Consider the following 26,147-nt stretch of genomic DNA (forward strand, 5'->3'; position numbering starts at 1 on the left):
CGAGCACGATTATTAAATTCGGGGTGTATGCAATGTTTCTTTTTTCTGGCAGTTCTGTTGGAGAATGTCGTATCCAGGTGGTTGTAACAGAGAAAATACGGTACTGATAACTTTATTCGCAATATAGTGAACTGCGAAGAAATAGGTTCCTGCTTCGGGAGAATAATTTAATTACAGTCACACTTTCACACAGAGTAATTACTGTACTACTCTAGCGCAACGAAAAGCCTACCAGCGAGTGTCGTATTATAAAATGAAAGATAACTTCCTCTGACACCGCTTGGAGTGCTGCGGTGCTCGTTACGGAGGGGTTTTGGTCCAACTTTTCATTAGTTCATCCTGCAGAGTGCATTAGGCGTTTTTCGGTCTCTACTTTCCTCATTCTCGTTAAAAATAGAACTGCTGCTTCAAGATGTATTTGGACGGAGCTGAAGGAGTCTTCGAGTTCTTGCGAGGCAACCTGCCTTTTTACGTGATCGTTTTTGTGCCGCTTCTCATCGTCATCTCGCCGGTCACCCCCGTGCTCGGATCGCACGAGTTCACCGTATATCGCATGCAGCACTACGACCTGCAGGGAACTGTTCACGGTAAGTCGCGCGCGGGATACGCGCAGCTGCGTGCTGAATAAGACTGGTGTGTCTGAAAAGAAATCGCCTACAGCGAGGGGCGTGCGAACGCTTTGCACTGGTCAAGAAGGTGCGGAAAAAATAACTTCCTCTTTACCTACGTGCCAAGCACGCTCTAACATGTAACCTCCTTGTTGACTGCAGCATGCGTTTACAGAAATGCATAGTCGTAGACTGTGGCACGGCAACTGTAGCCAGCACGGCAGGTGGCAATTGGCAATCATGTGCCTTTAGAAGCTGCGGGAAACTCTTGTCGAGAGCAGCAGATACAGAGATTAAGCTCACTTTTTACTCTGCGCAATCTTGAAAGCGCTTTATTATTATTATTTTCTTTTTCTATTTCATATTGAGATCTAAAATGTGTCGTCTCAACACCTGATAATTTTTGCTTGTGTGTGGCTATCCGGAAATTGCAGGCCGGCTTGAGCTAGAGTGCGGCTACAGCTTTCATGAGTTCCCTTCACTGGTAGTGTTTAAGTCAGAATTTTCGGAAAGCACAGTTTCCTGCGGCTTCGAATCTACTGTGCTCGCAGCGTGCATGCGAGTTCTGCATACTGTCACAAACCTCAAGACTGTGTTCTTCAGAAACTTCACCCAGGGTAACTAACAGCAAGAACTATTCTGGAATAAGACATCTTTACATACGAATTGTATGCACGTCGCTGTGAGAATTAATCGGACTCATGCTGTTTCCCCTTGGTTGTGTCGTCTACACTGGCCAGCCACTTCTGTTATAGCAAGGCTATAGGGCCTAGAACATAATAGCATTCAATAGCTGCCACCTGGGAAGACATTAGAAGAATTTTTATTTACCATGCAGAAGCAACATTGAGTAACAACACACTTGTCTCTTCTTTCAGGGTCTAGGAGTTCTGTTGTGAACACTGAAGCTAGAACATTACATTCATCATCTTACCACAGAAAAGTTGTCATAGCACGGCTTGCTGACCTCACTCATGGGCAGTTCAATGAGGTGATCCAGCAAGGGGCAGCTGGTGTTCTTATATTCTTGCCACAAAACTTCAGTGATGTTTCTCCTGATAAGCTGAAGGTAAGGACAATTCCACGTCTATGTGGGTACATAAGTCACAAGTGAGCATTGCAGGGATTGCTATTGACTATCTGCTTTTATTTTCCAGGCTTTAATGGAGCTTGAACATGCACTACAAGAGGATGCTGTGCCTGTGCCTGTATACTTTGCATATGAGACAGACGAGTTGAAAGACATGTACAAAAGTGTCCAGAGGACATCTGATAATGGCAGAACGACCAGTGTCGCACAAGGTACAAGAGTGTCGATGGTGCAATGTTAAGAATTCTTAGCAAGTAGCAGCCAAGGGACGGTGTTGTACTGTTTGGATGTATCAAATCCTGTTCTAATCATAAAGAAGAAAGGCACTATCCTTGTTGCAGCTCATTAACCTTATAATTATGATTCACTGAAATGCCGCACAATTCTCATGTGCCCAAGATAATCGTCTCATGCACTTCCTTATTCCTCCATGAGTGAAGGCGGGGGTGGGGCTAAGGATGAAACAGAAAATATTTATGGAAAGGTGGAAAATGACAATTATGGTTTTTACTGCTGCAACAATCCTTCGTTCAAACCTTTGCTTGCTAGTGTTCCACAGATGCTTGCGTGGATTATATCAGCGAAGCTTTCTAGTTAAAACTTCAGTAAAATTCTGTTGCCTTCGCTGGGATGTTGCTCCGCAATGCTTTTGCCTTTTGAGATAGCATGGCATTCTAAGTGTTGCATGAGTGAAGTATGAGGTGAATTGACGATAAAAATGGCTGTGCACAGGAGCAGCTGTGTACTAAATAGTTAGTCAGTTTAGTGCATTTAATCTGAAATGTTGGCCTGTGCAGCTTTGTAATGATAGCATTTAGGTGGACTGTTATAGTTGGTGTTAACTGCATAAAGAAGTAACTTAGCTGGTCTTGTTTCACAACCTTACAAGGATAAAATGCTTTGTAGAGCCCCAAGTTGAACCCCAAGCCTTTCTCTTCTGATATTAATTAAATCACAATAATGCTTTCAAGGAACGCTTGATGTAAGTTTTGGATACCATTAGTCTATATGCCTTTGCAATAGCATTTCTGCTTGTTTCCTATGCAGTGAGATTGGTTTGTCTTGCAGTGTAGTTTTCATTAAAAGAAGTCACTTAGGGCTGGTAGAAATAACTACTATATGCTCTATCATATGCATATACTGAGTGTTTCAGCGAACACTTTCAAAAGTTTTTAAAGGTTGCCTGTAGCAGGTAGCACCGTTCTAATTTATGAGCTGGTCTACTCTATGAGACAGACATTACTTGCACAAAAGATTCAGTAATTAAATTTTTAACTACTTATGTTATGCCCCATATTGCAATGTACAAATTCTAGTGATGGTGTTCACAAGGTGGATCCACTTGGAATGAATTCTCAGGATGACACCAGTTTCGAGATATCGTTTCCCGAATTTTTCAGAGAAATGCATTGGCATTCCAGTTACTTTCCTAACAAAACGTCGTTTTATGCATTTAAGCTCAAAAGTAACTGGAACGCCAGTGCATTTCTCCACTAAGTTCGAGAAACAATATCTCGAAACTGGTATCATCCTGAGAATTCGTTCCAAGTGGATCTGCCTTGTGAACTGCAATTTGTAAATTTTTAGAATTTGTAAATTGCAATATGGCCCATAAGGTAATTACTTAAAAACTTAATTAATAATTTTGTTGATTAGTCGATTATGCATTTCCATTTTTCGAGCTAGTAGTCTGGCCACTTCGAGTAGACCACCTCATGAACTAGAATTGTTCCATCTGCCACCGGCTATTTTAAGAATTTTTGAAAGTGTTCGCTGAAACCCCCTGTATTGTGTCATGTGTATTCCAGGTTGCATGTAGTGTAGTCAAAGCTGTGCCAGTTTGCATCATTGCTACACCTCTGCAATATATTGCCCCACTAACCTGACTAAACTACTTAAAACCTAAATGTTTCATTCTTACATAAGAATAGCAAGGTTCACCGCCTTCCTGTTGCATTTGCATTTGTATCATCATAGACAGCATTAGATTGCTACTTGGTAAAAGTAGTGTGAAGTGTCGCCAGAGCTTATTTGCCTTGAAATTAATATTACTTTTATTTATTTATTTATTTATTTGTTTATTTATTTATTGCAGATAATTGTTTATAAGCACATTTGTAACTCAAAACAAGTTTGAAATTTAGTTCATATATGGACATACTTTTTTGTGCATCTTTTCAAGTTGCTTACAAGGGCGCATCCTTCCAGTTACTGTAGCTATGTTGCAAATGGGCATAACTTCGAATATTATGGCTTGCTGGATTTCAAACAGAACAAATGATTGCATATGCTACTTAAGTGATTGTACTTCTGAAGAATCTTGAAAACTATGGTGCTTTTTGCTCTGTTCAAATTACGCAGAGCTGTGGGGCATGCTGAAGGCAAGTGGATTTCAGCTGGTGGTCTTGGGAAGTCAGGCCAAAGTAATTCCTGACATTCAGCTTTCGAATATTCAGGTAAGTTCAGCAGTAAACAGATTATGCGTGATCTCGTGATTAACTGTTTCTGTTATAAACAAATAGCCACTGTTTTACAAAAATTACCCGTCATTCTTCTCATGCTGTGTTCACCACGGCACAGACAGTGTGATGATTGTTATTATGCAAAAATATACTGAATGGTGCAGTTATCAGTGTCTTGTTTCCTTGTTATCTTGTTTTAGTTATCTTGTTTCAGTGACTAAGTGTGAGCAGACTGATATATAGCTTGTTGACAGCTCCCTGCGATATATATCTTGTGTGAAAGCACAAACATTTAACATCAAGATGAGAACAAAAAGAAAAGAGGATGAGCTTGTTCTCATGTCATTTTGTTCCTGCTTCGCTGTTAAACTTTTGAGCTTTCAGGCAAGATATTTAAACATCAACTTGCCCAGTTGTTATGCTACTAAGTAGTATATCTTCTTTTATGACCATTTTAACATGTTATCTGTATTGGTACACATAAAGAATACACCACTCCACTCACTATGGGAAGTCTTTTTTTTTTTTTTTTTTTAGTTCACAATAAATATAAAGCCCTTGTCACCATGTTCAAGTGATGTCTATTGCATTCACTTATATATTGAATAATATGATATAAAAAACTAAAAATACTTATATATAATAGGATTTTGTACAAGTTAGATTTAAAGAGAAGGAAATGTACCTGTGCAAGAGCAGGAGTCCTCCATGAAAAGTTGCAGTTGAAACAAGTCCGTAGATGTCAAAATCATACAAATATGTTTCATGCAGACACTCAAATGACATTCACAATTACACACAGTGTTGTAAATTAAGTATTCACCTCTTGGGTGCCAGTGCCTTCAAATAAGTTTTCCATAGAACTCATTGCTTTTCGATGCACTACGTTTGATAGTTGTAAACCCAGCACCTTGGCAAGTGAAATAAAGGCCAATGTGGGTCAAGTAAATTGCAGTTTTTGCTCAATTCACTGTCCACATGTAATGTGCTTGAGATAGTGAAGGAGTAGCTAGTATATGTTCTTGTTGTAGCGACTGCATGTTCATACTGGAGAGGACAGCTGCCTCATTCAGATAGGAAGTGCTTGGTGCGAGCCGTTCTGAGGCGCAGACGAAAGAGGATGTTAATGTGTCGTGGAAGATCAGGATCTATCTGGTACTCAAGCAGAGGATCAAGTGCGTATAAGACCGATTCCACAGGCTTTCCTTGAACTACTCCAATACACACAGTTTTCTCTTGAGGCTCGTGCTTTGCATGTCTCTTCCCTTGGAGCCCATTATGTTTTTCTAATAGAGCGATAGTAACCTGTTCTGTGCAGTACATTACCTATTCTACTCCACTTGTTATTAAGGTGAAAGCCTTAAGCGGAAGTTTTAGCTCGGGCCCAACTCCGACGAGGCCTATTCAAATACGTGTAAAACTCAAAAGCGTTTTTCTGAGATAACCCCTGGGCCGATTTTAATGAAATCTGTTGTATTTGTGAGAGAAAGTTAAATTCTAGTGACTGTTGCAAGCAGAATTTCGATTTAGGTTCTGAAGTTTGTTAAAAAGATTTTCAAAAATTCGAAAGTCTGAGAAACATAGAAGCACGAAGTTTACAAATTCATAGCCCTAATAAGAGCAGATATCGCGGTTCTGTAAACGCCATCCATTAGATAATTGAAAGTGGACAAATTCAATACGTCATTTTATGTCTTACATGAATTTGTTATGTTGTTTACAAGGGTTCTGCAAAAGCTGTATTTCCGTATTACTAAATTATTTGAGATTCATGTGCAACACACAAATTTCTTCCGCTTTAGATGTACTATCAGGTAATTCACAGAATTGTATTATCATTTTCCGTTGCTGAGTTACAGAGCTGTAAACTTTATGGTTCCGTTCTTAGAAAATTTTCCGTTTTTGCCAATTTTTAATAAGACTGACAACATAAATAAAAAATCCGAAACCAACAGTCACTACATCTTAAGTTTTTCTTTTAAATGCAACAAACTTCGTCAAATTTGGTGCAGTGGTTGCCGAAAAAAACTAATTCTCCTTTTACAAGCACCCGAGCTAAAGCTTCCTCTTAAGTGGCTCGTTGCAATGGCTCACACTCAAGAAACACAGCATCTAGTCGGGTGGTACAAAGATGCAATGGCTCGTATTCTTGTAAGCAAGCAGAAAATGCAATGGTTCATACTCCCGCAGGCTACAAACGCTCAGCAAAATAAAGCAAACAGTGCATACATCCATTGAAATCACCCGTACAACACACAGAACAGCAGAAGCTTCAGTAAAGAATAAGCTCAAAACAAGCATTCGAACCATCAGGAAAGCTTTACATACCTCTCTCGAAGGTACATTATGGCCGAGGATGCTCGCCAAGCGAAGAATGAGGTGCGATGTGCGAAGCAGCGGGAGCAAGGCATTCAACTGCGAGCGCTGCTTTTCCCTGTTGAGAGGATGCAACATGAAGTCGAAGAGAAACATAGTTGGTGTGAGTCTTACTCCCCTATACGAGTGCGTGAAGCCGCAGCTGAGCATCGAAAACGAGCCGAACTGCTAAAGCAGCAACATGACGATGCGAGACAGCAACGTAGAAAGGAGGCCTAAGCTCGCACACTGCGGCTGATTATGTCTTGCAAGAAGTCTGACCCCTCCCATCGTATAAATGAATGCATTACCAAGTGTGCAGCGGGCTTTTGCCTTCACGTGTTACAGGAGTGTAACATGCTGCCGAACCTTTCCTTTCAGGGAAAGCTCTCTGGATTTGGTGTTGAAGAGCAGCTGCCAACAGGTGTTATTGTGGCTCACTACGATGCATTTGGAATTAGTCCGGTTAGTTCACTTTGACTAAAAAAAATACTGCCAGCATAGTTGCCGTGTCTTCATACTTTGTCTCATTTTAATCAACCCAACTGCCGTGCCCTCTCCCCTGCAGGCATTGTCCTTTGGCGCAGACTCCAACGGCAGTGGGGTTGCTGCCCTTCTTGAACTGGCCCGCCTTTTCTCAAGGTTGTACACTAACTCTAGGACGCATCCACAGTAAGTGCAGCAAGGAGGAGGAAATAGAAGATTTCAGTGAAGTCTAGTTAAATTATTTAGTAACCTGTAGGTGCTGGAAGTATTTTATGTTGGTTTTATAAACCACCTGTTCAGTTCCCTACACACCTAAAGCCCTCTCATCATTGTGGCACATCTTGTCCTTGAAGCAAAAATTTGGTGCACCACTTGATTGTGGCTCTGGCACTTACGTTCTCTCACAGAAAAGTCAAGTCCACTTTTCTGTTGTGATCAGAACATGCCTTCTGTGCTTCTATGGCCTTGGGTGCATCAAACACTTTAGTTCAGTGGCCTTCACCTTTTTTTTTTTTCTTCTTCTTTCTTTCTTATGATGGCTTGCTTGTGACGTGCTTTGACTCCACTCCAGCTGGTGACCATCCTGCATCTTCCACGTGTATTTTTGTTCTTGCCTCGCTGTCAAACTTCTTGCGCTTTCACACAACATGCTTCAAAGCCAACTAATTCAATTAGGTTACTCACTTACATTTTAAGTACAGGGCAAGTGCAGTCAAGAAGTGTTCAGTCACTAGAATAAACCAGTGCGGCACTCGAGTTTTCTTGTGACTTCAGAGGTGCCATAGGATTTTAACCTTTGTCTCTCTCGTCAGCATTTATGCTTTTCTAACTTATGTGTTAACTGTAGCAGTTGACAAATTGTGTTAATTTGAGTGACAAAAAGAGGCCTTTACTATGTGTGTAAGAAAATACCTGTAAAAAAAAGTAAATGAAGTGTCCGTATTAATTGGTAACTTTTCAGGTTCAATCTTGTTTTTCTAATTTCTGCTGGAGGCAAGTTCAACTATCATGGAACGAAGAAATGGATAGAGGACAACATTGACAGCACAGGTGAACACTTTACAATTTTGAATTGATTTGCACTATATTAGCTTGAGGCTATTATTATCGATGTGTCAAAACAAAAATGGCCAACTTATTGGTAGTTACCATTTCTTTTGCATAAAATTAGTTTTTATGCTATCAGGTTCATGAAGTTGTGCACATTATTCCTGGTATTATGCAGCCCCTGTAAGCATCAGGTCTTTGTTGAAGTCAGATAATATTTATTCCTCTTATGGAAAATGCATTGCTTACATAAGCTACAAGGAGTCCGCAATAGTGGAAGAAGGAGGGGGGCGGTTATTCAGAAGATGTAAAATTCCCTGTGCCCAAGCTCTAGTGCCCTAAGGTTGGCCCTACAAAGTGCTTTCTGTATTTTGAGTGCTGATCACTCTGGGCACTGCCATAGTTGGCTGGAAGTGATGAACTCAGCCTCAGGAGAAAAGTAAGCACAGGCCACTGTGCGCAAGTCGCTTTACAATAACGTTTGGCTGAAAGCGAAGTTATGGAGTGTACCCAGACATTCACTGTGTTCAGTTGAAGACAATCTTATGTGGCTTGGGAACAGACTGGGAGCATTGATTTAGTTTTGCATAGATGCAATTAATTGCTTTGTTAATGTGGACTCTTGATAATTTAAAATATCCAAGGTCCCGTAATCTTATGAATGGTTGATCATTGATTTTGTTTAGCATCCCAAAGTAACAAAAAGGCTATGCGTGATGCTATAGTGGAATGGACCAGATTCATTTTGACCACCTATAATGTGCACCCAGTGCTCAGCACATGAGAATTTTTGCATTCTACTGCCATTGGAATGTGGCAACAGTAGTCGCTCGAGCTTGTGACTTCATCTTCAGCAGCAGAGCACCATTGCCATTGGGCTACTGCAGTGGATGATCATGATCATAAGCGAAGTCTATTGTATTTGTTGTGATGCCATTGTTTCCATTGCTACAGGCACTGCTCTACATGTTGTGAAGGTGAAGCAGTGTTTCAACTTGGAGCACATGAATATGTTTGCTTCTGTGCCTCTTCAGGTTTCAGCTCACTCTGTCCTCTTCCTTTACAGAGGGAAGCCTCCTGGCTGACTCATTGTTCACAATGTGCTTAGACTCTCTCGGAAGCGGAGATGACCTATACGTTCATGTGTCAAAGCCTCCAAAGGAAGGCAGCACAACCTCCAACTTGTTCAATGTGAGCATTGTTCATTTCTTGAGCAGAACATTTTCAGTCCTCTGGTTTTGTGCTGTGGTTGTCATACCTGTAATAGTATTTTTTGGCAAAAGTGGATGCTGGTTTAGTATTCTATTAGTAGTGCTAAGGCGCTAAGTGTAAGCACTTTTTTTTTCTAGAGCAGCATGTTTAACAAAGAAAAAAACATGTTGGGGGGTCACACATAGATCATGCTGCTTGATCTGTGGGCAGTATTTTTTTACTGCTCCAAGCAAGTATGCATGTCATGCTTTAGGAATTGTGCGTAGTGCTTTGTTGATACCATGAAGCTTAAAACAGTTTGTCTGACATGCCTGTTATGAGAGAAAGAGGAGGAGGGGGAACCATATTTGTAAAGCTGCATTTCTCCTCTGATTAATTTTGGCTTTATTTCCTTGTGCCTTTTACTGTGTTCGAAAGTTGTACACCAGGCATATTCTCGTGGAAACATTTGTAATTTGGAACTACAAAGTTTGTATTAGTGGTATAGTGGTGACTCTTTTGTTGACATGAAACCATGTAGGAGCTGCAGCGAGTGTCATCAATCCTTTCGCCTGCTATGCGGGTATCGATGGTGCACAAGAAAATCAACTTGGCAGACGAAACTTTGGCCTGGGAGCATGAGCGCTTCAGCATGCGTCGCCTGCCAGCGTTCACTGTCTCGCATCTTCCCAGCCATCGGTCATCGAGTCGCAGTTCCATTTTCGACACACGGTAAGACAGAGTTCTTTCTCATGAAGACATGCTTTGTGTTATGGCAGTCTCGGCATCTCATGGGAAAATGAAGAAAAAGATGCGTCTCACTGTACAGCTGCATTGCCAACAAGTGGCTCAGCTCTGCTCGCGCTGCTGGTTGCTGCCATCTTGCCATTCCATTCCTGGTCACTGTGCCCTTTGCATAAGGAGCCACTAATAAGACTTCTCTCAAAAGCAAGAGAAGTTCACTTCTGCAAATATTTTGTTTACATAAATGCAACACAGGGTGGTTTCTTTTTTTCGTTTTATTTTTTTTAGGCCTGAAATTTAGTTTTAACGATAATACTTCTCATAATTAAAGGTGTTATTCAGCACAAAGTGGATTATAGTACATTGCCAATGTGCGTCTTTTACCATGCTCACTGCCATTATTGTATTTTGTCTCACTGGATGTCACTTCATTTAGTAGACACATATTCTGCTTCTGTCCTTTGACGTCATTGCCTTTCTTTATTGCTTTTGAGTAATGTGATTGTCACCTCACACTTTGCGAACTTCCTCTCCATGGCGATAACTTATTTGAGGTGACGTCTCTGATAAAGTCATTCCAACACTATTTAAGCCCTCCCCAAGACCAAATTTGATTAAATAAACTGATTCATACTAAACTGCACTGCTTTCACTTACTGTGGTCGTTTCCTGGATCTTGCATTTTCCTTACTCTTCAGGGTCTTTTTTTTTTCTTCTCCACTTTAGACTGCCCATCAAACTGCAGGCATTTCCTGCAGTTTAAATAGTCTTTTATGGGACGATGTCATGGATTATACGACAATATGACTATACATTAAAGGAGCCCTGAAACCCTTTTCTAACTAGTGATAAAAAGACCTCGCTATTATGGGGAGGTCATTCAAAGCGCTCCTCGAGGTCAAAAGACAAGGTAAAAATAGACAAGATTCTATTCGAAACAACTTTTTTTTATTACTTGTACTAGAGGTTTAAAAGTTCACCCTAATATAGAGTTTTCTGTGCAGATTTCAAATAGTATGTAATTACTTCTTGGGTATCTGTTATAGATTTTAGTTATGTGATGCACAGTGGCAGAATATAGCTGGTGAACTTCTTTATGTACTAAGTTTTCACAAAAAGCATCAAGCTGCAGCTTGTTTAGCTCTTTGTAGATCACAAAGTGCCGATGTCTAGCCAAACAGCATGTGCAGTTACTGGAACTGTGCAAAAAAATTACAGCATTAAAAAAAAATTTTTTTTTTCTGTTCCCTGAAAAATAACCTTGTACTTTTGCAACTACTGCTGGGAGATATTGCGATTTCAAGCAGGTATCAGCACTGCATATATCTTCAAGAGTATGTATGCCAAAGTTCGTTAATATAAGACAAATGTAAATTTACAAAGTAATTTTCATGTGATTGTGAAAAAAATTATTTGAAGTGTTCTAATTTTTTTTTCATAGTTGCAGTAATTGTAGATGCTGTTCAAATAGACATCGGCACTTCGTGGTCTGCAAAGAGCTAAATAGACTACAGCACTACGCTTATTGTGATTGTAAGTGTTATTGTAATTTATTGCATAATAAAGTGCCCCCAAAATCACTTTACTCTGCCATTATGTAATGTTGAATTCCAATGGCGGAGTCGGAGCAGCCGACGGACCCTGCGAGCGAGCACTCGGCTCTGGCGTAGAGCAACGCCTCCAGATCCGCGAGTGGAACACAACCTGCACCGCCAGAGCAAGGCGGAAGCGGAAGTTCTATCACTGAGTTACCCAGGATACCTTGCGTTTTGTCATTTCCTTCCGCTGTTTGCTCCCACCACCGCCGCACCGGTCACTTGTCTCTTCAGCGCCGTTCACCTGTTGTTTTTTTAAAAGTGCGGAATGGATATCTCACCAAGCATGCAGCAGCTTTTGCTTCCTCGCGAATCATGACCGGTGGCGCCTCCCAGCAGACAAACGTGGTAAAGGAAATAAGTTGCGCAGAGTTCCGGTCCACACCGCCGATTTTGGTGGAGCATCTTTTTCTGCTCCACGGAGTGACTCCCGCTCTGAATCCCCTCCGACTCTCTCATTGGAACACCTTACTCCCGCCTTCACTCTGTCATTGGAACAAACTTGCTCCGACTCCGCCATTGGAATTCAACATAAGACAATAATTTAAGAACTGTAGCGGCTACAGAGAAACTAATGCATATTTGAAATCTGCTTGTAATGCCCTGCAAGTGGGTGGTTTTCAAATCTCTAGTACAAATATTTTTTTTTAATGTTTTTTTTTTTTTTTTCAAGGAGCGGTCACCCCTCAAAGCACATAACCTCACTAATACCGTGCTGCAAGAATGTTCCAAATCCTTCAAGTATAAACCGAGTTAGACATAGTTATCGCACCAGTGTGTGGCTTTCTATGTACGTTTGTCTCCACTAGCGCGCTGGAAGATATACAAGGGAGTTGGCACGGTCGTAAGGCTCTACTGAAAAGTTTAATGTCTAACCGTCGAGAAGGCTCGTCACGGCACCCCTGTGGCGGCCGTGGTATCTGCTCTATACAGCAAGCCACTACTATCTTGGAGGCCGCACAGCTACACGAAGCTGCTGTCTAGACCGGCAGTACAAAGATGAAATGCATTCTGTCTTTTTGATATTACAGACATATATAAAATTAGCAATAATTGTATCAGAATGTTCCGACGATCACGAAATCAGCCAGTAGCTCTTGGTAGTCTTTGCTGCTTCCGGTGACATTGCGAAGGCAAGAACAAGCGATTTTTCGCTGCTTTTCACACAATATTGTAAATATGCTGCTGCATGCAGTGCAATAATATTTGGCTCAAATGTCAACAGGAGCCTCTTGTACAGATTGGCAACATTTTCTTACTGTGTTCGAAAAGTGTTTCGCGGCCCCTTTAAGAAAATACAATGCTCATTGAAAGCTCTGGGTAATGACAGACTATGAGATAAAAAGGAGCAAAAGGAAACATTTTGTGAAGTTGTATTGCCCTGTCTCCTGCGCACATTTTGTTTTCTGGAAACGTGCGTTGGCCAAGCCAGACAGGTGCTGCTTTTACGTATACATAGTCCAGAGAAACTTGTTGATAATGGTAGTGATAGTGGTAGTGTTGATAGTGGCAGACTATGAGCTAAAGCACAAATGTACCTACCATCACGTTCGTCTGAAAGTAGTAATCATCTGGGAAGCTGAAGCCTTCTTACATGAACATTGCACCTCATCAGTCGACATTTTTTTCTGTGATATTTTAGGGCTGCTTGTTTTCTCTCAATGTTGTTGCAGGAACACTAAAGGCAAATACTAAGTTGATGTGAACTGTTTAAATATCATTCCAGAAATGTCACAATGCTTGTTTCATGCCAAGAGAAGACTTAGTTTACGAAAAAATTGCACCTGAAGAGTCTGAATACCTTTTTCGAAATTCAGATTTCCTATCACCCAACCGGGAGAGTGGTGATCTTGAATACACCATCACAACCCTTTGCTGTTGTCAGTGAGTAAAATGGCGTCCGACAGATGACAGTACTGAGAGTGGTGGATTCGCCGCTGCAGCTGTTTGTTGGTCAGTAGATGTAGACCGTTCGGGCGTCGCGGGACATCACATGGAAGTTGAATTCTCTGCTACTTGCAGTTTGTGCAAGTTTCGCGAGCCAGCAAAACTAGCGCAGAACTATGCGATAATGAAACTACTAAAATGCGAAAGCGTGGGCAGCACAGAGTCGAGTGAAAACGAAGCCTTTCGACCGCCCACGTTGTCAAGGGTAATTTCATTGAATTTTTTTCTAAAAGTGGAATAGAACTGGACAAGTTATATTTTATTTTGTCTTATAACACAATACAAGGATGTTTTTTGCAATCAGTGGTTGAGTACTAGTGACAGAATTTAACTGAGGAGTGCTTTTGTCATCGGGCAAGTACTTGAATGTCTCGGGGGAATCTCCACTCATGACCTGCATTTACCTCAATTTCTCCATTATTAAAGCTCTGTTTGCGATAATATTTACACCTTTGAGATTCTCGAGCACTAATCTATCTCTCTAGCTTGACTTAAGATTTGCCTTTAGTGTCCCTTTAAAGTGGTGTTCTGAACCTACAAATGGCAATGTTGGTGTTCAGCATATTGTACATTGTATATCTCTAATATTTAGTGAAAATTACTTATTGCTGCTTTCTCAGCATTTAATTACAGTAGATATAGTTGAGTTTTCTTGCATTATACCAACCTGACTGTGTTTTGTTGTATTGTGCCTGTTACAATAAATTTTGTCTCATACTTTTGTAAGATATCTTGGTTCTGGCCCATCTTGTCACTTGCGTCTTACTTCATTATCTGAGGCTCGCTCGACTTTTTATATTTGTCATCAGCCTTGATTCCATTATTGTTGTGTTAAAATTTAATGTGCTCTTAATAAACCAATTTCATGATAAGTTTCACTATCCCACCACTACTGCAAAACATGCCAGTAGTAGTACACCATTTTAGGCTGAAGAACAACTTTGATGAGAAACACACTCTGCTTGTGCTTTGATAAACCTTCTTACCTCTCAATATGAAAAGTCAAGGTTGCGAAGTGAGAATAAAGATTCTGCAATAGGAGTATGCGGACGCATCCCCAACTTTCCGCTAAATTTCACTGCAAGAATCCACAAGGCATTGTCTTTGGTATTCCCTTCAGTGGTGCCTTGAACCCCCATGCACCGTGAGAAGGAGAGCAAGAACTACCATCATCATCATTGTGTTGACAGGGCTGCCGCATGTTTTCTCTGATTGTGACGAAATTTGTATATATTGCGAACAAGCTTCATGCCTGTCAGCATCATCTCGAAAAATGTCTAATTTCTTTCCAGCACAAGAAAACTCATGTCCATTTCAGCTTCAGAAACTGCAATTCTTGTACCCATAAATGAAGCTTTACCACTTTTTCTATGCTAGTGCATTGACAAAAACCTTGCATTCGAGTGATTTTTGGTTTTGTTGGCTTCACTTACTTTCGGGTGCACCTCTGATGTAGCTAATCTGGCATTTCCTCCAGTGACAAGGTTGAAAAATCCACGTTGGCTCGAAATGTGAAGGTGATTGCTGAAGCCTTGGCTCGCATCCTCTACAATGTGACGGACAACGAATCAAGTCTGGAAGTCTTCCGTGATAGCCTGGTGTGTTTCAACATTGCATTTGTTATTCACAAAAACCTGAAAATTTGCCCCATTTTATAATTTTTTTGCAAACTTTGGTGCTGGGTAATCTTCAGCAGTGTGTTGCAGTTAAATCTTGCACATATGAATCTGTTGCTATAAGGAAAAAAGAAATGCCACTTCACTTTTCTCACATTCAGATGATTGTGAAATCAGGATTGGCTGTGCAACAAAAGCAGCAATACGGCTCGTAAGAGCAATATCCTGCTCTTATGAGCTATCCACTAGCATATTCATGCAGGCAGTGCAATGTTGATGTTTTTATTGCTGGCATAGCACTTCATCACCAACTCGCACAATGCCATGTTGTCATTATTGTCTAGATTGGCCAATTAGTATGACGGATCACAAAAACATGAATAGAATAAAAAAACAGTGTCTACCAACCGGGAAAACCAGGAATTCTCAGGGATTTTGAGTAGTCTGGGGGGGGGAAATACTCGGGGAAAACTCGTGGAATTTGTGCTTCTATCAGGAAAAATTAGCTGTAATTTTATTGAAAGGGAATGAAAGTCGCTGTAATGCTGGCTCAAGCAAGAGAGAGGACTAGCAACGAATTGTCTTTGACACGGTGTCATCTGCTGGTGGAGTTGCCAGTGTACAGTCAACGGCCGACTTTCCGGATGCCCGGTAATTCGGACGGCTTCGCGGCACCACCACGTACCCCATAGAACGTCTCTGAAAACGTATCTGAAATTTTGGACGCAAGAAACCTTCGCCGTCCGATTTTCCTGACTTTTTGGCGTGACCGAAGGTCCGAAACGGCATTAATCAAATCCACCACCGCTGCCGTTTTGATTGCCTCGCCGCCTCGAACCGGTGCTCTCGCATGCAGATCTGATGGCAGCCGTAGCCACCACCGCCGCAACGCTAGGCCTAGCTGCTTCGACGTTCGCTGTTAAACTTCTTGCCGTTCGGTGCCGTGTTTTTCATTGAATGAATTACTGCTGCCAGCAATGGCACCGATTTCGCCCTTGTGGTCATCGCGATTCCATGGCTTCGACGCTCGGAAAGCACAATGCGTTCCATAAAGCCAGTTTCCGAAAGTTAGTTTTGCCTCAGTACAAGTGTGCCATGCGGTAAAGCATACGCAAATGTATTGCGGTGAAGCATTACAAGTTTGGGAAGGGGCAATTCTTACGGGACACATTATGTTGAGACAAAGCGGAAAAAAAAATAACGAGGACAAGAGAAGGAAACGAAGTCGCAGTGCTAGTTATGTAGTACCAACTAGCCCACCAGTCTGTTCTCTTGAACACATCATGTATTCCCTAATTATACACGCATGCACCCGTCATCTCCTGTCACAGTAGGAGCACCAATATGCCTAATAAGTGTACTGGCAGACCTTCAGAGCTTTTTTGGATGTCCCTGTGGCGATTTAAATCCATAAGGGCAATAAAAGACATGCATTCTTTTTTTCGAACTGCCCGATTTTCTGGACGTTCTTGCGGCCCTTAGGGAGTTCGAAAAATTTGACGTTGACTTTACAACTGACCAAGAGGATGCTTCAAGTGGTCCGTGGGGCGAACTCGCGGTGGAAGGAGGACGAGAACACAAAGGACCTTTGCATTGAGGAATGAAAGGGAAGAGAAGCGTGCCATCACTTCTTTCAAGGAGCTCGAGCTCAAAAAACGGTGGTGGCTGACGCTGAGATGCAGGTGACCATCATACAAACTAAATAAACACTTAAAAGCAGTGAAACCAACGCTGAGGCACAGGCTGAGAGTACGGCAGGATAGTCGAGGTTGACTTTCCAGCTGCTTAGAGAGAATCTCACTTGTTACAAAGTTCGGACCTCATACCAATGACTTGCTATAAGTTGACAGAAATAGCTAATATATGAAAATATTTGCTTCTGTATGCATGTCCTTTCTATTCGTATTTGTGAATGCTCGACTGAAGTTGCAATGGGTTGAACAATTTTTTTCGAAGGTATTTTTTTCGCTGTGCATTTTACTAACACCTGCCTTCTGTTTTCTTTCGGAGCAAAGTAAACGCTGCTTTTTACTATTCAAACTAAATTAAGTCACCTTTTTTAACATGCTTGCTAGAGAGTGACAACATTGGGCGGCATGGTGTCAGCCCATCCTTACATAAAGCAAATTTCTGTGTCACTCAGGGAATTTTGCAAAGGCACTCGGGGAGAACCTGGAAAACTCGGGGAATTTGGAAATGTCAACTTGGTAGACACCCTGAAAAAAACAACTAATTTTTAGAATGTGTGTCTTCTCACTGCTATGTCTTGTTCATTTAGTGTCTTGTCTAATGATAACAGAAAGGTTAAATCTTTAATATTAAATGGAAACACTGTTACATTTTCATGGTGTTAAAATATAATTGCACTAAGCATGCCCTGCTGTGAGTATGTTCAAATATTCTTGGCTTCCTTCCTTGTCCTTTTGTGACAATGAACAGGGGCTACAGGAGGACTACCTCAGTGCCTGGGTTGACACACTGTCAAGTGAACCACGAGGTGCCCAGCTGATGGCAAAGGGCAAAGCACCTTTGGTCTCCATGCTGGAGCAAGGACTCTCACGGCACCTCAAGGAAGTGCGTCTGTCGGCCTTCCGGCCGGACAAGAGGTAATACTCCTGCTCTTGCTTCCTCCATTTTATCTCAACCTATTGCATTCGGGGATATTGCCTTCATTGTGTGCTGATTGGTAAAGGATGGCTTTGACAAAAGCAATGGCGCACCTTCTATGTGCAGTATTTTTTAGCTGCATAATTCAACTGCATTAAGAGGATACTTGTTGCTCAGCATGTTACACTGGACGTTAGGTAAAGTAAAAACTAAGAAGTGAAAATAGTCTTGAAAGATTAATCGAAGAAAGTACGAGCCCTTTTTGTGGTCATGCAACCAGGAGTACTCTTCCGACTGATCAAACACAGATGCAAGGACCTTTGTGGGGACGTAACTGCAGCACATAGGCAAATTTTGACTGCATGCTTCAATGCAGGGCTGGAACATGCAACATGATATCCTGCATTTAGGGCTGCGTAGATGTATGCAGCAAGACTGGTATAAACTTAAGTGCTGTTGTTTGCTTGCATAACAGCACTTATATGGAACTTGGAAAGTGCTTGTCATGTCATTCTCTTAACTCTTCTTGCAATTTTTCGATGCATTGTTGTTCGGAACGATGGGGGAGTCTCTGCTGTGAATGCATATATTCTCTGTGTAAGTAGTAGTGTGATAACAGGAAAAATAAACAATAAACTAAGTACAGCAGGATTTGGTTTACCGGGCATGGTGTTTACCGAACAGAACCGTGGTGCTCAGCTGAGCACGAGGTTGGGGGTTCTATTCCTGGCTGCAGTGGCCACATTTCGATGATTGCAAAATGCAGAAATGCTTGTGTACTTTGATTGAAATGCACTCCAAGGAACCCCAGGTGACTGAAATAATCCTGAAACCTCCACTACAGCTTTCCTCATAACCTATTATGCAATTTCAAGTCACAAACCCCAAGTCTTTTTTGTAGACTTACAGAAATTTAGCCCATACATTTTTATGGGCCTAGCCTTTGTTCCATTGATGAAATTGGCCCTCATCAGGGCATTTTAACATGACTGGTCAACACGCATGCACTTGATCACAATAATGACCCCAGTGCGATCAGTCTTGGTGGCACTGAGCGAAAATGCGTTCAAGATGCGAACGAATGCAGATTTTAGTCCTGAAAATGCCAGGCCAGGAAGGTAAAAATGCCAGCTCACAATGAATGATTACGTATTTTCCTGGTTAATAGTAATGCCTCCCCCCCCCCTTTCTTTTTATCAATGAAAGTTGGTCATTAAATTGCCTGCACATTACGATTGGATACAAAACCACAACCACTTCACACTGTTTGCAGTAGCCTACTGTCACAGCCAGCATCATTGCCATTGTGATCACAAGGTGATGGAACAAGTTTTCACATAGGTAGCTTGATGATGATGAAGATGATACGCTGCTTTTATTATGAAATCTTGTTTGAAAGACGACTTATTTTGCATGCTAAGCTAGCGGCAATGGATCCCGTCCCACGTTTTCTTGTTTAGCTTGTCCGTCATGCATCGCGTGATGAACTGCGAAAGTGCTTACCCCATTCACAATAGTTGCAGAAACATTCGAGGCATGCAGAATGTTTAATGCAGGGGACTGCATGGAGAACGTCATGGTGTGGCCTATAGTGATAAAGAGCTAAGAACGGCAACAGTGGACATTAAGTGGGAATAAATTTTAATTCTGTGATAGCAAACCCTACAGGCTTCATGTTGATTTCTACTTCGAACCCATAAATACAGCCTGCGTTAGATTGGGGGTGCATAAGAATTAAGGTTCATAAGAATAAAGCAAATATAGTCTATTTCCATTAATTTGACCTTAATTGGACCAGTGAAATTGATAGAACTATCAGGTGGGTCAAATTAACAAGCGGAAATAATGCTGAAACACTTTGCTGATTTGTTTGGCAGTATATTTGCCTGATTCTAAGATGCCCCTGAATTGAACACGCACCAACTTTTTGTGGGTTCAAAGTAGAAAAACTAGTGTATGAATTACATCGGAGCTCCTAAACAAAGCAGAAATCTAAGGCATACCTGATTTGTTAACAAGAAAAATACAGCATGCCTCCAATTCTAGCAATGGGAAAAATATTAAAGCAGCGAAGCTTACCTTCACCGAATGAACATTTATTTGCACAGATTTCATCTGTAAGTGTAAATTTTCCTGGTTTCATCTTTTCTTTATAATCAGAATCGGAAGCATGCTGCGTTTTTATTGCTAAAAGATTTCTATGTTAGTGTTTTTTACTTTGAACCTATAAAATGTGGGTGTGTGTTTGATTCAGGAGTCTGTTAGAATCAGGCATATACTGCCAAATGAATTGGTGGTGTGTTTTGGCATATGGTATACCTCTAATTTTGGTACTAACAAAAAGATGAAACCAGTAAATTTCACCTTTACAGAATAGAAATTTACTTACACTTAATGTTCGTCATTACTCTTGGACAGCACTACATTAAACAACTCCAGAATTATCGCCAACGGGATAGTGGCTCATGTTTAGATGAACCAGTTCTCAAGTTCATCCTGCCACCCATACACTTCTCCCAAATTCGAAACACACATGGTGCAACTTATTGCCATTAGCATAACCTGTAAAGCAAGTCATCTATGAGCTTTTTTAAGCACTGAAAGCCGCACATCGTCGTTGTCTTGCTACATAAGAAATTATTCTCTTGCCATCTTGTGATGGCAACGAAGATGACGTTGGGCAGACTGGCTCTGACACAGTTGGCTGTCTTGCAAACACCACAAACGTATCATACTTTGGTTTTGCAACCGATTTCACCACACAAGTAAGTTTCATACCAAATATGTTGGATAAAAGGTGCATATTATAATCAAGTAAATACTGTAATTATTCACTGTGGGCTATTGTTTCCTCTTGACTATCTTCCTAGGGTAGGCTGAAAACTGCTATTTTTGGCAGGAAATGATGTGTGTTCAACATATTCACTCTCGCCTAAACACCACCAAGACAGAAACTGCTGCCAATTGGGTCATCATTGGGGTCAGCTGCATGCGTGCCGACCAGTCAAATTTGGTTCACCTGGTGAAGGTCAATTTCAGGATAGAAATTAACGTTTGGGCCCATAGAAATGTACGGGTGCCAGCCGGGGGACCTTCAATCGAGATTGAATTCAACAATATATTGAGTTAACCGGAGCCAAATTAACAGAACTCTACAGTACTGCCAACGGAAAATCAGCGGTACATTTGGACATTTTCCCTGCTTCTATTTCGATCTGCCAGATACAGTATTTAGACAATTCCATCGGTTTTGTGAAGGTTGAATTAATGGAAGTTGACGGTGTAAGACACCTTTCTAAATGCTTACTTCTTCCCTGTAGCATTATAGAATGTAGATCACATTGAAAGCAAATTTATTGTCATGTCTGGTTTCAGGGATCCTGAAGTTGTCTTTTATGACACTCCAGTTGCTGTCATGAATGCATACAGGTTAGTGCACATTCTTGTGTCTGTTGGGGATCTGCATCTTTGCTAACATTTTTGTTAGCATTCAGCCCACATGAAAGAAACCCTCTCCTCTTCTCTACCAACTTGCAGTGTCAAGCCTGCTGTGTTTGACTTGTTCCTGGCAGCACTTATTGGTGCCTACCTGGGAACTGTGTACCTTGTCATTGTGGTAAGTTCTGCTACCTTCAAGCTTCAGAATAATTTTCTGTGTATAATATTATCATATGCATAGTTTAAAGCAAATTATGAAAGAAAGGTGCTGGCTCTTCCTAGCAGATACTGAATCGAGTATATGTAGGGTCCTTCGTTTTTGGGTAAAACCCAATAATTCGTTTTTTACACCCTGAATCTTTTTTTTTTTTTTTTTTAATTGGGTTTCATCCAATTCCTCCCCGAAGTATGCCCTTTCGTAAAGGATAATAGGTGCAGGTATTACCAAATCAAGGACTGCTGCCCACCTTGTGTGTCCAAGTGGTCAAGATACATCATATGAATAATATTATGCATATCATGAACGTGGTATATGCCTCTGTTTTGCTTAACAATCAAGCAACAATCAGTATATATACTAATATATTCAGCTCCTGCTGGCTTTGAGTTAGCGAAAGCTTGTTGCTTTTTTAGTAGCCATGTTTACATGAATGCAGTAGTGGTACATTGCATTGAATTTCCAACATGTGGTATACATGTAGACGGCGGTAATGCGCTAAGAAGCGAAAACAGTGCTGATCTTGCTCTGCACTGCAAACGTTAGTTGCAACATTGAGAGGATGTTTACCCAACTATGTTACGTTCAAAAGAAAGATGACTGGTTTGGCTAGTTGTTATTTCATTAATTTTGTTGCAAGAACTTATGGCAGGAACCAGTAAAACAGGACAACAGTGAAAAACAACAGGCTTGACAGGTCTAGGATGGGCAAAGAAATGCTCAAAATGCATAAGATTATATGCAGCAACAAGGGCTTGTAAGATGAGGAAAGCATCGCACCTCTTGCGAAGCATGCTCATGTGCACTACTATTCGTGCATTTCTCCATTCTTTAAAGTACAGACAACAAAGTATAGAAGGGATCACCAAACGTGTCTCTATTTGTTGTTTTTATCCATGGTGGATTCTTTTAAAATTATTAATAATGCCTCCCAACAATTATTTATATAGATAAGTTTGTCAAGTGATATGCAAGCAGCATTCTTTTTCATTACATGTACCTCTGAGTAATTTTGCATTTTTAAAGGAGCCCTGAACCACTTTTTATTGAAAAGGATAAATGAATTTGAAGTTAAAATATTCTATTTCAGAAATCCTTTGCAGCAAGAAGTACTTCAATGAGTTCAGCAGAAGCAGAATTATTGGCAATTAAACACCCTCTTCGCTGTGCTCCCATTCCATCTTCAATGCCTTGCCCTACAAAGGCTATGATGGAGCGGGGCGTGCACATGACACTCCATTTCAAAACATCACTGTGGCGCGCAGTTCAAATATGGTTTTGGATGTTAACGTAGACGCCACTACTTCCAATTTTGGTGCCCACGATGCACCAAATGTAAGCTAAACACGGTTGTCCTCGGCGAGCCGCAGTGGGCTTAGCCAGTGAACTCGTGGCGGCTGTGGCATGTCACAGTATCCACACTATGTAGAAGACCACAGCTACATGCAACTGTAGTGCATATGTGCAGCGTTTGCTTTGTGCACGACAGAGCTTGAGTGCGTGCTTGTGCGTATATGCTAAAGTCCAGCTGTGCTATGTGGTGCGGACTGGCTTTGTCCTTCACAAGCTTGACTGACGGATAGTAGCCAAATTCAACTTGCGCATCTTTGAAGTGCTATCACTTAGTCTGCCAAGGCGTCTAACCAGAAGTTAGCACGCGCTGGAAGGCATGCGTGTGGTCTAGGCTAGTTGAGCATTCAAAACTAGTCGAAATCAGCGAGACCTATCGGCCACGACACTGATAAATAAGGTAGCCCAAGTTTAATTCCTATGCGGGAGACCGCAGCCGAGTATGCGTGAGCAGACGATAGTTGGCTTCTTTCGGAGGTACGTAATTATTATAGAAATTTGGAAGCACGTTTTCCTCACTTCACCCTGTTTATTGAACTTCGTTAATAAATATACACAGTAACAACAGGAAGAAGCTCACTGATCCAAGCACCCTTTTTGATTCATATTAGCTATTAGTCAATAGCAGCCGCGTATGGGAATCTGCTTTATTATGAAATAAGGCGTCCAGAAAAGAATGACAAGCGGGCTTCTTTTAAAGCGTTTGAGACAAAGGTGACATTGTGCTCCGCTTGCGAACTCCACGCGCCGCACACGACAAAATAGCTTGGCTGAGATGTTCACAGCTGCGTATGCTATCTGCTGACTATGCTTCTTCACCAAGCCCGAGGGGTGGTTTAGGACCCCTTTACATAAAGTTTGTGCCCAAAAGAATACCATCGCCCGTATTATCGTTTATGAAACTTGCTGCAGAAATCCTGAAGTTTGTTTGGGCTTCTAGGGAAAAAAAAATGCCACAATTTCTTCGTGGTTTTCCTTTAGAAATAAAATCAGATTTTTGCTCCCCACATTTATAAAACCTTAAAACCCAAAAATGAAGGACCCTGTGTCTATGTTTACAGTGAGTTCTTGTGTAAATGTAGCATAAATGCTGATTGATGTTTATGCTGCTTTGTTGTTGTTATTGTGTTTTTGTTTGTAATTGGTGACTGAGCCTTTCAGCAAAGAGACATGCCACTTGTTTTTTGTTTTTTTCCTGTGAATTGTCGAACTATTATCAGTCAATAATTTTTTGCTAAAGCTACATTGCCTGAAAGATGTGCAACTATAAGAAAAGTGAAAGTTAATGGTCATGCTATGTCTCCAAGAGACCATATTGAAGTCTGCTGCCGTAGGGGCAGCCATGACCTATTGTGGTTCAGATGACTGGCACCTCCCGATTTGCTAATTGGGGCTGAAAGTTTTCTTACCTCACATAGAAAAGAAAAAAAATACTAATAAGGCAGTGTTGCTAGGAAAAAAGAGGTTTGGTGTCTCTCAGCAGAGCCAGTGGCAGCAGCCTGTAGAATGCATTTCATTTAGACCCATGGATTGTGTACGGATACGTAAACGGTTCAACACGGTTCATGTCATTTCCTACATACATTCACCAACAAGCAACCAGTTAGTTGCCGAATGTGAAAGTCGAAATATTAGATTCGCCAAAAATTGCTTTATTCCTAAGTGTCCAAAAAAGAACAGTCATTATTACCTAATCACCACCCCCGTTGGCGTACACATTGCAGGTGTAGTTGACAGCTTTCGTAGCTGCTTTATGTTCCTGAGTGGAAAAAATTCAAAATTGCAATAAAAGTTGTGCTATTCTCATGTGAATGAACAAATGGTAAATGCACAAAACCCACAAGACGTACCACATATGTAGCATTTACTGGCCTTTGCAACTTCGTAGTTTGGCTCGTGCAGTGCACTCAGCTAGCACTGAATCGACTAGGCTTCGCTCCTTTTGGTTCTAAAGCACTGCCGGCCCCATATTAAAACAAGGATATCGGTCTTTGTGCTTGACTTGGTGGCGAAATTAGCATGCAGTCATGCAGAGTCATTTTAAATAATCAAATGGCACACTCTAATGTGGCCAAAAATTTCGGTTGTCCTCTTACAGTACACCTGTGGGCGAGTACTAGTGCCACAAAACTGTCCAAATAATCGAGCGTGTCCACATAATCAGTCGGGGAAACTGCACTGGTGCACCACTCAGTGAGGATAATTTGAAAGAGGCAGAAGATTGCATGCACATATTCAGATAGAGTTGAACATGATGTGTGATTTTCTCATTTATGAAGTGTATATTTCAGATTTCTTAGTTGTAGGCTGCTGAAATGTTTCATTTTTTGCAGTGAGATTCTGAAGCCTGCCTGTTGCATGTCTTTTGACATCAATACATTTTGTGGTAGTCATAGTGATGCCATCATCTGGAACAGTTACAGGGAGGTGGATATTGTTGATCTCCATAAAAAGAAGTTAGTGCTTTATTTACAGTAACCTAATATTGGTTGTGATATGCGGCATTAGAATTACTGTTTCAGCCTTATGATAAAGTTAGATATATAACTGCCATATTTGATATACTAATGCTTGCTTTTCGTTTTGTTTGTCCCGCAGAACTTCCACCATATACAGAGGGTTGTGGGCCTGTTTTCCCAACCAAGGGCGAAGGTGAATTAAGTGTCAACTACTGACCCACTCGGTTCCAATGCTGCTCTTCCATTCTTGCCTGCCACCTTCATCACATAGACTGCTTAGAAAAAGACCAGTGTCAACACCGGTGACTTCCTTCAGAAACTTTTCATGCTTGAGGACTTGCCTGTGTGTTCATCACTTGATCGGTACAGTTGATCGGTACCTGTTGGAGCACCTCACTGTGTAGTACTATCGTATCTCCATTGCCTTTCTCGGTCTTTCGCTTCTCATTTTGTGTCTTAGCAGCTGCCATACACATGTTAGTAGGGTCTAATGAAATGGCGAAGATGATTGTCTGTCTTGGACAGAACCCTGAATTGTGGCACACTCGACACTGTGTGTTGTGCGTAAATGGTTTTGATGGTGTCGTAGGCAGTGCTGCCTTTTGCAGCAACCCATCATGCCTTTTCATTGATGTGTTAGTTGTAGCTCATGCTGTTTCTCCTCTGTGTGCACTGTCTGGTTGTAAATAGTGATGTAATGTATATAAATAAATTTTTTGCACGCGTAGGAAGTACCTTGTGGTAAATGACAAAACAGTGGGACCCAAAGGTAGACTGTCAAAAAAGCTCGTTGATACTGCATGGTCTGGACTTAATCGATGCAAGGTCCATTTGTTTGTTGCCTCAGGAGTTGTGAAACAACTGTCATTGTTTCATTTTTTTTATCATTTTGTGACTGTCATACGTACTGGTTATTAAATTGCTCTGAATGTTGC

General features: G+C 41.2%; 1 protein-coding gene across 1 annotated transcript; it reads left to right on the top strand.

Annotated features, from left to right (window-relative positions):
- The first annotated feature begins 289 nt into the window (after positions 1–289).
- LOC142571582 (BOS complex subunit ncln) lies at positions 290–26,147 on the top strand. Its single transcript, XM_075680054.1, has 14 exons — positions 290–587; positions 1,487–1,677; positions 1,766–1,910; positions 4,060–4,154; positions 6,897–6,980; positions 7,084–7,187; positions 7,963–8,051; positions 9,115–9,239; positions 9,781–9,971; positions 15,003–15,123; positions 17,581–17,747; positions 21,124–21,177; positions 21,286–21,364; positions 25,352–26,147. The coding sequence occupies exons 1-14, from the start codon at positions 413–415 to the stop codon at positions 25,412–25,414; spliced, it is 1,683 nt and encodes a 560-aa protein (XP_075536169.1). The 5' UTR covers positions 290–412; the 3' UTR covers positions 25,415–26,147.

The sequence above is a fragment of the Dermacentor variabilis genome, chromosome 2 (genome assembly GCF_050947875.1).
Source record: "Dermacentor variabilis isolate Ectoservices chromosome 2, ASM5094787v1, whole genome shotgun sequence".
Taxonomy (NCBI): Eukaryota; Metazoa; Arthropoda; class Arachnida; order Ixodida; family Ixodidae; genus Dermacentor; species Dermacentor variabilis.

Bases quoted from the DNA above. Each gene is read 5' to 3' on its own strand.
- LOC142571582 (XM_075680054.1), top strand. From the start codon at position 413: ATGTATTTGGACGGAGCTGAAGGAGTCTTCGAGTTCTTGCGAGGCAAC. The intron at 1,678-1,765 runs GTAAGGACAATT...TTTATTTTCCAG, and splicing joins TTTCTCCTGATAAGCTGAAG to GCTTTAATGGAGCTTGAACA. The intron at 17,748-21,123 runs GTAATACTCCTG...GTCTGGTTTCAG, and splicing joins GCCTTCCGGCCGGACAAGAG to GGATCCTGAAGTTGTCTTTT.